The sequence below is a fragment of the Crotalus tigris genome, unplaced genomic scaffold (assembly GCF_016545835.1).
Source record: "Crotalus tigris isolate CLP2741 ecotype Arizona unplaced genomic scaffold, ASM1654583v1 scf7180000019422.807890, whole genome shotgun sequence".
NCBI lineage: Eukaryota > Metazoa > Chordata > Lepidosauria > Squamata > Viperidae > Crotalus > Crotalus tigris.
Window position 1 is genome coordinate 405,933 of NW_024097531.1, and position 15,825 is coordinate 421,757.

Sequence of the window (15,825 nt, forward strand, 5' to 3'; positions counted from 1 at the left end):
TAAATACCATGAGGCAGAGCCAAAATTCCTAGGAAGCCATCCAAGTAATGCCAGAGTGGCTGTAAAGGTGTTGCACCCAGAGTTTATATAACCATAGGGCTGGAAAAAATATTTAATTCATCCGGTGTTGTTGGAAATATGATCTTCAAAAGATGAACATCTCCTGTCTAATTCGTGCCAGATTTATGTAATTACAGCTTGAATGTCCTGAGGTAAACCTTGCCAGAAGTAAGTTTACATTATGATAAATACCTTTTGTAATATATAGTATTGTATCATAAAAAGCCTGAATACCATGTATCTTCATAAAAGTTACACACTTATCTTCTGCAGAATTTTGTATTGGTTAAAAAAATCAATGAGTAATATAATGTTGATTAAAAATAAAGAAGAGTTTGTGTGAAATTGCTTTATATTGTTTGAAAGTTTGGGGTAGATACTTTAGTATCACTAGTTAGTGCCTAGAAGGTGGACTGTCTCCTCATCTGCTTCTCAATAAGATGCATGTTGTATTCTTGACATAAAATCCATAAAATTTCACTGTTTCTTTAAAGAGAAACTCCCATAAGCTTCTGTAGCCAAAGTAGGTTACACATTTTAGGAACTGGTAAAGAGTTTGCTTGGGTATAATTCCTCTAAATTAGGGGTCCCTAACCCCAGGCGGCGGACCAGTACCTACCTGTCTGTGATTTGCTAGGAATTGGGCTGCATTAGTGAGTGAAGCTTCACCTATGCATGTGTGCTGGATCTAGCTAGTGTGCTGCTCTAAATTTAAAAAAAATCTAAACATGCCTCTTGCCATCTTTTTTCAGATATGAACTGAGTGAAAAGATGCTGTCAGGATGTCATTTTCTGAAAAACAGCATTGATGATCCAAAAGCCATGAGCAGTAAAGAAATAGTAAGTCTGAATATTTTCTGTACTCTCATTAATCAAAAGGAAGAAGTTGTTGCGACTTATCAAAAGTGTCAGTGAGAAAGCAGTATAAAAATCAATCAATCTCTATGTTACAAGTTTTTATATTTCTGTAGGTCTCATATAATTCATGACCAGGAGAGGAGAGAAGGCACATGTTCCTGGAGGTGGCAAATACATTGTTTTATTCAAACTTGTTTGTGCAAGAAAACTAACTGCTCCACAAATCCTGAAACATAATGGATTAATGTATGGCATATTTCAGTGCTAAGATAAGCAGACAGGCTGAAATAAAGTTATTTAATCCCTTCAATTAGTGTAGTGTGGGCTTGTTTCTGCACTGCTTATTTTAGACTTCAGTCCACTTGCCTTCCTCAAATTTGCTACGCTGGTAGGTGGTACAGCCAAAATATATACTAAAAATGCATTGCACAGACTTGGCTAAAATCTCATTGCATTTAAAAGCAGCAGCATAATCCACTTAGTCATGCTCTTGATCTGGATGTTCCTAACAAGTGTAGAAAAATAACTTGGGGTAGGAAGTGAATGTTCCACTTGACTATGATGTGGAATGTGCTTCCTGTGTTGCCAAAAATAGAAATGCATAGTCTTTTCATCCCTTCATTTTTGAAAGTATTTGTGGTATGCAAACAATTTGAATGGAGCTATTTAATGAACTCTGTATCTTCAAATAATTTGAAATTAGCCATTTTCCTTCAACTGGTTATATACCTTAAATGAGAAACTGTTGTATATACAGAAATACTGTTGAATTTTCACTGCCCTTATAAAACAGGTCTTAACAGAGTTAGGAGCTGTGGTGGCACAATGGTTAGAATGCAGTATTTCAGGCTAACTCTGCCCACAACCTGGAGTGCAATCCTGATGGGCTCAAGGTTGACTCAGCCTTCCATCCTTTTGAGGTTTGGTAAAATGAGCATCTAGATTGTTGGGGGAAATACACTGACATTTATAAACTACTCAGCAAGGGCTGTAAAGCTGTATATAAATGTAAGTGTTATCGCTAAGTCCAATATGCCTGCCTTAAAATGGTGTTTCAAAGCCATCTGCCAGGTCAAAACAGATGTGTTTAATAGTTTGCCTTTGAGTATGAAGGAAATGGGAATCAATTCCTTTCTCCCAAGTTATAAAATAAACTTGGTTCAGCTTAATATTACAGACAACAATCAGACCATGATATATATCTAGATACCAAAATCCAAAACAAATTATGCTATACAGGTAGTCCTCTACTTATAACCATTTGTTTAGTGACCATTCGCTAAACAACAGCACTGGAAAAAATTGATTGATGACCACTTTTCATATGTACGATTATTGTTGCATCCCCATGGTCACGTGATCAAAATTAGGACACTTGGCAACTGGCTTATATTTATGAAAGTTGACCTTCTGACAAGCAAAGTCAGTAGGGAAGCCAGATTCACTTAACAACTGTGGCAAGAAAGGTCATAAAATGGGGCAAAACTTACTTAGCAACAGAAATTTTGGGCTCAGTTGTGGTGGTAAGTCGAGAACTACCTGTACAAAGAACGCCATGGGCAATCTAAGCATTTAATGTATCTTAGAAATAATTTTATGGGTAAGCTGTTAGAGAAGAGAAGATCTGACTCCCACATGGTGATTTTTTCCTTGTATGTTCCAAGCAATATAATCATTGCAAAAACAATCTTTGCCATGTTGTCTGGGAGTTGTAGAAATGAAATTCCAATACGGTTTGAGATGCCTGATCCAGCCTTTAAAGAAAATATTTACATGATTATGCATGTAATAGAATATGATGCTTTATTGATTAGTCAAGAGGCCATATCAAAACCAGCATTCCCCCCCCCCCGTATTTAAAAACAAACTATTCTAAGCCCAGGTGCCCAATTTTCTCCCTACGGACAAGACACAGCCATGGTGAATGGTGCCATCCAATGCTTTGTTCGTGTTCCATTGGTGCCTTTTGATTGCTGACCACAGCTACGGTTTTGTAAGAATTAATTCAAATTTCAAATGTAGAAAATGGGCAAAAAAGGGGATGCCTATTCTTAACTTCCATAGATTTTTGTATAATGAAGTCCTTTTTAATAGTTGTACTTGTTATAATTTCTGGTGTTTGTTTAAAAATATCTCACCGCAAATCTATACAAAAGTAACAGTCAGTACTGACTGATTGCTTGATTATGTGCCAAGTTGGCGTTGACTTTGTGACAATAGTTAAATTTTCTCCAGGAGATTCTATCCCCCAAACACTAAATATAATGAACAGAAAATAGAAAGACATATTCTAAGAAAATGCTATGTCTTCAAATGCAATATATAGACCTTAAATTGGTGCACTAGTATCATGTATTCTATTATAGTTTCTATTGTATTTTCTCTCATTCTTATCAAATTGCTCAATTTAATCCTTCCTGACATCTTCCAAATCCTATTTTTTTCCAATTATATGACATTATAATAAAAGATGCCATTGTAAGTGCATAAAGTAGTTCTGTACAACTAGGAACCGCATACATGGATCTGATTGGGGTAAATTATAGGGGTGAAACAGAAATAAATTGTATATTCTTTTAGCTTTATCTTTTACTGTTATGTATGGTCTTATTATCTTGTAATTAGTGTTTTCATCTATTTTATTTTCCCTGTGAGGGTGAAATAACTTCTAAATAGAGCTTTGCTTTGAAGCTTTTTGTATTTGATTTTGGCAGAGATTTTGTTTAAACACCATCCAGCATGAGTGGTTTCGTATATCAAGCCAAAAATCAGCTATTGCTGCCATGGTTGGAGACTACATAGCTGCTTTTGAAGAGATTTCTCCTGCAGTCCTTAGACAAATCATCAACATGGCAGATGGAAATGGCAACACGGCTCTTCATTACAGCGTCTCCCACTCTAACTTTGAAATTGTGAAACTGCTTTTAGATGCAAGTAAGTTGGCTAGTCGTCAGTTTTGGGTGGTTCCTTGTATACATTGCATCCAGAACCAGCAGAATATTATTCTCAGTTGGACTCTGAATATGGGAGGTTTTAATAATAATTAATTTGTCATATATTCAAATGAATTAAATTGATTTTGCATTTGAGCTATTGTCCCTTTGGAAATTACTTTTTTAGTTGCTAAGAATTCTGTTCCTAGCTACATTACTTCTTTAGTGGTGATAAGGCCCTCCCAAAAAAACCACGGTTGTTTGACACCTCTAAGCCCTTGAGTTAAAAACACACAAATATATCATTTCTGGAAGCCTTAGAATTGTGGAAAGCATTGCTAAAATATTTATATAAGGGAATACAATAAAGTGCAGTTATTTTTTTTTTAATTTAAAGTTACGTAATGTTGATTTGTTTATGAGATCTTCCCGACTTAAGATTTCCCTGGGTACCTGAAATTCTGGCCAGAAACTGGTACTTGTGGCGGTTCATAGAATTTTAGAATAATTGTCTTTACGTTTACTGTCTGTAGCCATTGCATAAACTGTGGCTTTGTGCCCTCTTTCCAGCCCTCCTATCACGCAAACTATAAAGAGAGAGTTGTTCTCTCTACTTGGCTGAAGCACCATTCCTGTCTCTCTTTTCTCCTTTGCAAATTCTTCTGAATCATCTTCATTATGTAAGCAGTTGCTGCCCGTGGAAAAGACTGTTCCGATAATAGTTGATTCAGTTCTTTTGCACAATTGTGTCTTCTGGGCTTTCAACTTTCTCAAGAGATTCTCTCATCAATCTTTTTGCAGATGTCTGTAATGTAAACCACCAAAACAAGGCTGGCTATACTCCTATTATGCTGGCTGCCCTTGCAGCTGTGGAGGCAGAAAAAGACATGAAAATAGTGGGAGACCTCTTTGCCTGTGGAGACGTGAATGCAAAAGCTAGCCAGGTTGGTCTGCGGCAATCAATCTCAGTCATCCAGAGGCTGGAGGATGCTCCCAGAAAAACACAAGCGCCTTCCCTAATTTGCCATCGCTGGTCTTCCTGAGGGGTGGGGGAGAGAGTTTGAGGGGCTTGTGGGAGCCGGGGTGATACCTGCTTTAGGAAGGCTTCAAGAGAAACAGAATAATCTTGCTTATTAATATAATAATCACATTTTATATTTTAAAAAAAAGATTTGGAATAATTTCCCAAATTATGTATTTGGTTGCCTGACCTTAAAAAAAAAAAACACCATATATTTCAACGATAGCTTTGTGGGGTTGGGGGGGGGGAACCTTTGGCTTTACTTGCAATTTCTCTTTACTGTCTTCAGAGAAGACACATAACAACTAAAATTAGTGAAACTGTAGCTATGCAAATCCACCCACTGCTTAATAAGGTGTGCTTCACACGTTTGTATGTATATTCCTGGAGATGACCAAAACATTTCTCAAGGGCAAAACCAAGTAACATCATTTAGACCAGTGGTTCTCAACCTTTTTAATGCCACGACCCCCAACTGGTCATAAGTTGAGGACTACTCAACCGGTCGTAAGTCGAGGACTACTCAACTGGTGCAGCACCATTTGCAGAATGGGACTTTTGGCAGGCTCAGCAGGGCAGAGACAGCCTGGACAATTCCTAGTGGCTTTTGAAAGCCAATAGAATTAGACTCTATTCAAGAGAGTCTATTCTATTGGCTTTCAAAAGCCAATAGAATAAAAGGGAGTAGCACAGCTAAGGAAAAGGGGGAAAAAAATGGCGGACTGCGTTGTTTGGCGACCCCCGTGAAATGGTCGTTCGACCCCAAACGGGGTCCCGACCCACAGGTTGAGAACCACTGTTTTAGACAATGTCCTCACAACGTGTCCTGCTCAGACATCCTTTTTTTCCCCCACTGGAAGCCTAATACTGCACAAACCATAGTACAATTTGAAATCTAAAGTACAAGATCCGGATTGGTGTCTATTGGTTAATATTATCTAGAAAACGTCTATCGTCACTTTGAGTTTTTCTTTAAAAGTACGTTTACAAAGAAACCAAATGAATGTCATCCATGAACATGATTAATATAAACTCTTTAAAATGCTGGGGAATGAATTACCTTGTATGAAGCCTTAGAGCAGTGTTTCCCAAACTTGACAATTTTAAGGCATGAGGACTTCAACTCCCAGAATTCCACAGCCAGCGTTGCTGGCTGTGGAATTCTGGAAGTTGAAGTCCTCATGCCTTAAAATTGTCAAGTTTGGGAAACACTGCCTTAGAGGGAGAAAATGGATGCCTGTCCAGAACTAAGTAGAGTTTGTATGATATTACATGTATTCTCTGCAAGTGTGTGTGACAGATCCACATTTAAGAATATGATGATCCTTTAATTGGGTGTACAAAAATATAGGTGCTGGTGTTCTCTGTTCAGTAGAATTCTCTGCTGTGAACCTCTGTTCCCAAAATGAGAGGGGCTCAACCTTTTGTTTTGCTTTCCTGGCATGCAGGCTGGTCAGACTGCTCTGATGCTTGCTGTGAGCCACGGGCGAATAGATATGGTGAAAGCTCTGTTGGCTTGTGGTGCAGATGTCAACATCCAAGATGATGAGGGTTCCACCGCTTTGATGTGCGCAAGTGAACATGGGCATGTGGAGATAGTCAAACTTTTGCTAGCTCAGCCTGGATGTAATGGTACCCTGGAAGACAATGTGAGTTGTTTGTTTATTATTTGCATTCCACCCTTATTTTATACAATTCAAGGCTGGGTCCAAAATGGTCCTTACCTCCTATTTTTCCCATAGCAATAAACTTTATGTGGTGAGTTGGCTTGCAAGAACAACTGCCAGTTTTCATAACAAGGGAGAACTAGATAGAACTCTGATCTTCCAGTTGCTAATCCTGCCTCTCAACCACCACATGACACTGGCTCTCAATTGCCTGTAATAGACTGCCATTATTTCATCACATTCCACTTTATCATGGCTGAAACTGTTTTAGGGATAGCCATTTGTCCAAAATGGTATAGGGTTTCCTGCCTGAGCAGGGAGTTGGACTAGATGACCTCCAATGTCCCTTCCAACTTTATTATTATTATTATTATTACTAGGGTAGAAGTAAGTATGCATCTGATGTGTTTGAAATCCAACAGTCATTAAAATATTTGAATTCTGTTTGTTTGCCAGTTACACACAAAAGCACCTAGCATTCAAATCTGAAGCAAGCAGAGATGTTTGAGTCTGGTAGAGCAGGGGTGTTAAACTGGCGGCCTGCAGGACAGATGCGCCACATGCAGGCCATCCCCACCCTGCCTCCGCAAAGGCAAAAAACTTCACGATATGTCACAATACGTCACATGACGCGATCGAGTTTGACACCCGTGTGGTACAGGCATCCTCTCTGTACTGTTTTTCTCACAGTGGTGATACATTTCCTCTGCACATATGTTTTTTGTCTGACTGGATTGATGGAATGATACTCTAGCCTAGCTCTTTCCAGCATCAACTTTTTTTTTAAATTTTGCAGAGATCTCTTTTGACCAAGGCATATAATTAATCAGAAACCCATGTTATGAAGAGGAGACTCTGACTACCATTTTTTATATGGAGCGTGCCTTCCAAATCTGTCATACCTGTCATTTTATTGATAGGAAATCTAACTCAACCTATTCCCTTAAAAAATATCCAAGGTTTCACATATTTTTTCCAAGTTTGAATATCGGCTCAGTGTGTTCAGTAACACATGCCACAGTATACCTCTTTACTGTTTTTTAATCACCATATTTTTTTAATAGATAAAGATATTCTATTAAATTTAGATGAAGCTCAGATGATGTGTTAGGTCACAATTGTTTGATGGATTAGTAGATGACAGAGAGGGAGGTTAGAGCTAAAATAAAAGTGCTGTATTAAAACAATGTCCCCCAGTGGAGGCTTTAATTATATTCAGCTCCAGTGTACCATGGCTTTTCTCTTCAAAGTACAAGTATGATCATACATGTAAATAAAAAACAGCTCTTTAGAAGCACTAGAAATTAAATACAGGTTTCATTTAATGGGAGTTATCACAGTCAGTGTTTCCATTTTTTAATTTAAGATTTTGTTTTCTAATTTTTTCTTGCTCTCACTCTCCTGAACGAGTGTTCCTTTGTCTGGAAACAATCTCAGAATTATTTGCAAGATTTTTATAGTAATAAGCCAGCACCCCGGTTGGAGAAATTTGAAACCCATGGTGACTGCTGAATTGCTTCATAAAACAAAATCACAGCATTTACCTCTTAGTTAAAATTAAGTGGGTTTTTTTTTTAAAAAAGGACCATTATTGTGGCTGATTTATATTACAGGAAATTAACCAGAATAGCTTTTAATATATCAAAGTTGGTAAGGATTTTTAAAAAAGAACATGCCGTATTTTCCGGTGTATAAGGTGACCCGGCATATAAGACGACCCCCGAGTTCGACGCCGGGTCGCAAGATGATCGATGCCGAGTCGCAAGACGATCGACGCCGAGTCGCATGCCTAGAAAGTCGTCTTATACACCGGAAACTACGTTATTTCCAGTGTATAAGACGACCCCCGAGTTCGGAGGCTGTTTCGACGCTCTCAAACGTCATCTTATACGCCGGAATATATGGTACACATTTTCTTCTATGTATGCTAGCATTGTAACTGCTTCAGTCATAACAACAGGAAACTCTGGGAGATGTTAGTCTAGTGTCAGGTTGGGAAGTGATTTATTTATTTAGTGTAGGCATCTAAAGAGGTTATGCCATCACTGATGTACAAATTTAATTTAAATAAAGTGTATGTACATGCATACATATCATAAAATACAATGTAGGAGATAATATATTAAGATAAAATCGTAATAAACTCACCATAATGAAAAGCCATAGACTTTCTGTGAGATGGATATTATAATTTAGTATCTAAAGAAGCTAACCATCTAATTGCTTCTGGTATGGCTGCTGTGAGATCATCCCAAGTACCTTGAAATTTCTTGACCTATGGGGAAGCAATGATCTAAAAAGACAGACATGTTTTATCTCATTTATTTTCTTTTTCTTAAGGATGGCAGCACAGCACTTTCAATAGCCCTTGATGCGGGGCACAAGGATATTGCTGTTCTCCTCTACGCTCACGTAAACTTTTCAAAAACTCAGTCCCCGGTGAGTGGCATAAGTTGTATTCCATATATTCTATGATTTATACAACCACTAGTATATAAGGCTGAGTGTTGAGAGGATTTCTGACTCTTAGGAGGTCCTATAGGTTAGTCTTCCACCCCCCAGGCTAGAAGCTGCTAGGTCAGGGGTGGGCAACCTTGGCTCTTTTATGACTCGTGGACTTCAGCTCCCAGAATTCCTGAGCCAGCATGGCTCAACTTGGAAACCTCTCCCTTTCCCCTCAGCGTGGCTGGCTCAGGAATTCTGGGAATTGAAGTCCACGAGTCATAAAAGAGCCAAGATTGCCTACCCCTGTGCTAGGTGATGTTCTTGATTGGTGTCTTTTTGCTGTCATGGCTATCTATGCTTGCACTGTTTCAATGTATCTGTTCTATTAGTTGGAACAGGTCAGAGGAGATACAGTTGATTTGTACGAAACTGTGATAAGCAATAATGAACTAAGACTTATAAGTCTTATATCTGGGGTGGGGATCATGTGCTCTTCAATCTGGATTACAAAAAGGAAGAGAAATCCATTCTTATCCCTTTCTATTGCTATTTTTCTTTCCACCATCTTCTATTTCTGGAACTGTATCTTTGCAAAACCAATTCCTGTAGCCACCCTTTTTTGAAAGCATGCACTATATAACTCTTTTTGCTTCAAGTGTATACTTAGCATAGCAGCACTGATCCAGCATAGTAATTCAACATACTGAATGGTTCTGTGACTTTGTGTTCTCACTTTGCTAATACTTTTTTTTTTTTTTTTTTCATTTCTTCTCAGGGAACTCCAAGGCTTGGGAGAAAGCCTTCCCCAGGTCCTACTCACAGAAGTTCATTTGATTGATAATGCACAGAGATGTGTAAAACTGCCACATCCTCTAAGCTGCTAGGGATTACTGTTTTACAGTGACAGATGTTGAATGTAATCGTCATGTGCCTGTACTCACCAGCAAATTGAAAGCCAATATTTAGAGCTAGAGTAGAGTCTGTAAGAAAGAGGTTAAGAAGCACTCTTGCTGATAAGAGAAAGTTTACACATGGTGTGGCTGTCAGCTGATACTTCAGATCAATCCTCACCACTCGGATTGGTCAAACTCATCCATACTGCAGAAACTTTTAGGTTTTCAATAAGGTGAAAGAATCTGGTATAATTACAGTTTGCCGGATGGATGACTTGCTGTATGGGAACAGCTGTCATAAAAGAATGGTTCTCTGCTGCACCATAGGTCACATCAACCTTAAAGTCCCCTTTTGTTCCTATTTTCAGCTTCCAGAAAATAGCTTATCTTTGCTGCCGAATATATTTTGCTATTACCTGCATACAGTTATTTAAGCTAGCTGTTTGTTTATGACTCTACTGTATTACTTTGTAAAGGTATGTTCTCTATATTTATATTTGCTACTGTTGGGATGTTGGCAAGAACCCTTTTATTATACATGTCATTCCAAAATGGTTTTGATTGTTGTTTGAATGCTTTTATATTTAAAAAGGGATAATTGTTTAAATTTGCCCTGTGGAATGTCAGCTGGTGGCTTCATGGCTTAAACAATAGAAGATAGATCATTATGGCCTGAATTGGCTAAATAAATTGTTGCTGCCGACTTGTATAGCTTTTCTATAACAGAGTCACTCAGTATTTTGGACACTTTGAATTCCAACATAACCAAAATAATACTTTACACATAATTATTATTATTATTACATTTTTATTAACTCCATGATTCCTAAGATGTTGGAAGATGCTATTCTCTAGTGAATGCAAATGTAGTTCTGGGCACCTAGAATGCTTATTTTCTTGCCTTGTTCTCTGCATCATATGCATTTTAATGTTTGAAGTGCCTTAGATTCTTGCCATATTTTCAAAATAAAAAATTCTTTAGCTTATTATATGTCATGGATGTTTTTATTGTTGGCTTGTTTTGGGGTTGGGGGGGAGCTTATGGAACTTGAAAACCAGGAAAACTTTTTTTAAACTTCTGTTTGGTTTACATTGCATCAATACTACACATTAAATTTGAGAGGTAGAAGCTACAATTTTCTATATTTTAACATAAAAATAAAAGTCTTTCATTAATATTTTCCAAAATCCAAATGAATGACATTTTAACATTCCTTTTAATTTTCATAGAACTATGTAAAACAGACAAAAATAAAACTAAAGGGGAAGTATTATAACATTGGTCCAGAGGAAATGTGTGACCCAGTATGAAATAGAAGTATTGAATCAAATTCAAAATATTAGTTGAAATAAGCAATAGCCAATTTAGCTGAGGAGCACCAGAAAATTAGTGCAGAATACTATTCCAATTATTGGACACAACACGGAAGAGAAATAGCCAGACATTTTAGATTACAATCTATAGTGTTGAAAAAAAATAATTTGATCCCCTGCTGATTTTGTATGTTTGCCCACTGACAAAGACATGATCAGTCTATAATTTTAATGGTAGGTTTATGTTAACAGTAAGAGACAGAATAACAACAAAATCCAGAAAAATGCATTTCAAAAAAGTTATAAATTGATTTGCATTTTAATGAGTGAAATAAGTATTTGATCCCCTATCAATTAGCAAGATTTCTGGCTCCCAGGTGTCTTTTATACTGGTAATGAATGGAGATTAGGAGCACTCTCTTAAAGGGAATGATGGAGCACTATCTAATCTCAGCTTGTTAACTCTATAAAAGACACCTGTCCACAGAAGCAAGTAAGTAATCAGATTCCAAATCATGGCCAAGAACAAAGAGCTGTCCAAGGATGTCAGGGACAAGATTGTAGAACTACACAAGACTGGAATGGGCTACAAGACTATCGCCAAGCAGCTTGGTGAGAAGGTGACAACAGTTGGTGTGATTATTCGCAAATGGAAGAAACAAAATAACTGTCAATCTCCCTTGGTCTGAGGCTCCATGCAAGATCTCACTTCTTGGAGTTTCAATGATCATGAGAACGTGAGGAATCAGCCCAGAACTACACGGGAGGTTCTTGGGAATGATCTCAAGATCGCTGGGACCATAGTCGCCAAGAAAACATTCGATAACACACTATGCCATAAAGGACTGGAATCCAGCAGCGTCTGCAAGGTCCCCCTGCTCAAGAAAGCATATGTGAATGATTCAGAGAACTGGGTGAAAGTGTTGTGGTCAGATGAGACCAAAATCGAGCTCCTTGGCATTAACTCAACTCGCCATGTTTGGAGGAGGATGAATGCTGCCTGTGATCCCAAGAACACCATCCCCACTGTCAAATATGGAGGTGGAAACATGCTTTGGGGATGTTTTTCTGCTAAAGGGACAGGACAACTTCACCGCATCAAAGGGACGATGGACAGGGCCATGTACCGTCAAGTTTTGGGTGAGAACCTCCTTTCCTCGGGGTATTGAAAATGGGTCGTGGATGGGTATTCCAGCATGGCAATAACCCAAAACACACGGCCAAGTCAACAAAGGAGTGGTTCAAGAAGAAGCACATTAAGGTCCTGGAGTAGCCTAGCCAGTTTTCAGACCTTAATCTCATAGAAAATCTGTGGAGGAAGATGGAAGTTCGAGTTGCCAAACCTCAGCCTCAAAACCTTATTGATTTGGAGAGGATCTGCAAAGAGGATTGGGACAAAATCCCTCATGAGATGTGTGCAAACCTGGTGGTCAATTACAAGAAACATCTGACCTCTGTGATTGCCACCAAGTACTAAGATATGTTTTGCGAAGGGGTCAAATACTTATTTCACTCATTAAAATGCAAATCAATTTATAACTTTTTTGAAATTCATTTTTCTGGATTTTGTTGTTATTCTGTCTCTCACTGTTAAAATAAATCTACAGTACCATTAAAATTATAGACTGATCATTTCTTTGTCAGTGGGCAAATGTACAAAATCAGCAGGGGATCAAATAATTTTTCCCCTTACTGTACAGTGGAACCCCTTGTCTAATCTCAAGTCTAGATGGTCTCTTTACAAGGTACCCAGGAAGACACAGCTGAAAATCTACTTTTTCCCATCCAATTTTTATTTATGCATATTAGCCTATTTTCTTCATCTACAACAGGGGTTCTCAACCTTGGCAACTTTAAGACTTGTGGACTTCAACTCCCAGAATTCTGGGAGTTGAAGTCCACAAGTCTTAGAGTTGCCAAGGTTGAGAACCCCTGATCTACAATTAAATCATAGCAAATAGCTTTTATTATGGGCTGACATAGCACACACCATCACATATCTAGGACAACTCACATGGCCAACTCATCATAGGACAACTTGCCATGGGATAGCTGCATTAATCATTTCATTCAGGTACTTTTATTATTGGTGACCATGCTTTTGCTGAAATTATTGTATTTCGCCGAAATTATTGTAATTCTTGTATTTCTGGATTGACTTTCATTATTTCATTATTATTAGCCACAGTTCTGTTGAAATTAATTTAACTTTTGTATTTGTTGAATTCTCCTGCAGCAACTTGTTCCACAGTGAGTTGGCTACATTGAATTGTCCCATTCCACATTACCACTACCAACAAGTCAAAGAGCAAGCTTGCTACAGTAAACAGGAATCATTCAGATGGGACAATAAGCAATATAAAATAATTCTGTTTCTTCCTTATTTTAGTACTGTAATCCTCAACACCAGAGGTCCCCAACCTTTTGGGCACTAGGGACCGGTTCCGTGGAGAAAGGTTTTTCCACAGACCGGAGAGTGCGTGGTTTTGTGTGCTGCCTGCATCTCACATATGGGGCTTTGGTTGTTTGTGTAGACTGGTTGCTGGCATGCCACAGCCCGGTACCAGTCCACGGAGTGGGGATTGGGAACCCCTGCTCAACACCATAACTTTTCCTAGCTAAGACATCAAAATGATTTCCTGACAGAGATGCCATTGTTTCCTATGTGATTATACAATGACAGTAACAATGCCAGTCAAATACAAGTACTGTTTTTCATTGTAACTTGGAAGCCTCAGAATTCCTAGGAAAAAAAATAATCCCAATTTAAAAACCCAATTGTTTCCTACAGTTAGTTTCTCACTGCAGTGAAACAAAAGTTTTGTTTGATGACTGCAGTGAAAACACTGAAAACTCTGGAATCAGAATAACGAACCAGAAAAAAGACATACTCAAAGATTTTTATTTCTCACCTTTCTTCCCCCCAAAATTAGAACATATATAGTATTTGGAAGGACAGATACAATTGCTTTGGCCTCACTCTGTCCTCAGTTAAAAGGTCTTCATTGTATGTGTTTTAAAATGTCCTTCTCCAGCAGGATGGCTGTAGATTCCAATGGATGGGTTCTATGACAGCCTTCCTGCCTGGCAGACTGGGTAAAAACTTTGGCCACACCCCTCCTTTGGGCGAGACCCCAGTTTTGACTCAGTCTCGAAGCCCGTAGCAGTCAAAAAAATTAGCTCCTGAGAAATTCAACTTGAAAGAGAAAAATTCTTCCCTTTTCTGCCATCTCTCTCTCACCTAGCCAGTTCTAGCAGAAAGTCATCTTATCTGCTGGCTCGGGGCTCCGAGCCATTGCCAGATCTCTGTTTCAGGAGGAGATTGCCAATCGACGGAGTGGTGAGAGTATCCCCAGGGGCTAGAGATTCTGTCCAGGGGAATCGAGCCAGTCAATACCTAGGAGAGCTCGCCGCTCTCCGGTACACCGATCAGCTGTAAAGCGCGAGGATTCCCAGCCCGTTCGGCTGACAGAGCCGCTGTGCCGCTCGCCCCAATCAGCTGAAAGGCGCAGGCCTCGAGGCCAAACAGGCCGGTCAGCCGCCTTCCTCCATCGGCGCTTAGGGGAAGTAGACAATAGGCTCAAACTTCTCCCCTCTCGCCCCAGAAACCTCTCAGCCACCCGCGGATAGCCGCGGTCCGGGGGGGGCCTGTGCCATCGCAAGGCTCACGTCTCTGGGCCTCTAGGCGGATTGCTTCAACATCAAAGAATCGCCATTTTGAGCCTCGTGGCTCCATCTTCAGTTAGCTGTTGGAAGGCGTGGCCTCCTCTCAGGCACCATTTTGACTAGTACAGTTCAATCCGCCATTTTAGGTGGATCTACCTCCGGAGTTCTTTTACTTGTATTACAAATTTGATAACTTGATAGTATTATCTATCCAATAATACAACAGCATAGTAATAGAAGGAGAAGGGAAGAAAGAGCGAACTACCTCCTCATAACTTGTGGTCTGTTTTTACAGCCACAGATCGGGGAAAATAGTTTATCAATTTACAAGTGAAGTCTTATTAGGTCTGGACATCCCTGTCCACTGACCTTGGTGAAGGAATTGAGGAGAATTTGAATTCTATCTAACTGTTTTCCTTTTGTGACCTTTAGTCACTGCCCTACAGGGTCCTGCCTTTCAGGGAACCTGTCTGTCCGGCCATTGTTTCTGTGCAGAAGAGGGCTCTTAGTCCCCAATTATCTGCAACTGATCTGCGTACCTTAATTCCCCACTCCAGGTATTGCCTACTCGGGGTACCTGGCACAATGGCAGACAATGTCTCGTATTCAGCTATGCAGGTCCCCTAATTGTCCCCCCCACAACAACAGCAAAAACGCAGATCCTCTGAATCTGAGGTGGGGGGGGAGAAGAAAGCGAAGACAAAACACCTTACCCAAAGGGGACCATCCAAAACAGCTGAGTGAGAGGCCTCGAGACATTTGGCTCTAGAAAGACAATTTGCCAGGGCCCAGAAGACTAACTCCAATGGAACAAACATGGTTTCCCCTGCCCCATTGGCGGCCCCCTCGGCAGAACCTACTTCCCAGGAAGTTCTCAGAACTTGGTCTCCTCTGGGGGAAACCGAACAGTTAAGACTCCTCTCATTCCTCTTCACCAGCATCTACACCAGACCATACTCCCACTGTAG

General features: G+C 39.4%; 1 protein-coding gene across 3 annotated transcripts in view; it reads left to right on the top strand.

Annotated features, from left to right (window-relative positions):
* Nucleotides 1–10,863, top strand: part of KANK1 (KN motif and ankyrin repeat domains 1) — a 145,732-nt gene extending 134,869 nt beyond the window's left edge. For all 3 annotated transcript variants that reach the window (XM_039362299.1, XM_039362300.1, XM_039362302.1), the window contains 6 exons: nucleotides 813–900; nucleotides 3,633–3,852; nucleotides 4,653–4,795; nucleotides 6,321–6,521; nucleotides 8,880–8,978; nucleotides 9,760–10,863. In XM_039362299.1, coding sequence (XP_039218233.1) covers nucleotides 813–900; nucleotides 3,633–3,852; nucleotides 4,653–4,795; nucleotides 6,321–6,521; nucleotides 8,880–8,978; nucleotides 9,760–9,822 — 814 coding nt within the window. In that variant the 3' untranslated portion in view covers nucleotides 9,823–10,863. The remainder of the gene's footprint in view (nucleotides 1–812; nucleotides 901–3,632; nucleotides 3,853–4,652; nucleotides 4,796–6,320; nucleotides 6,522–8,879; nucleotides 8,979–9,759) is intronic.
* The last annotated feature ends 4,962 nt before the right edge of the window (nucleotides 10,864–15,825 follow it).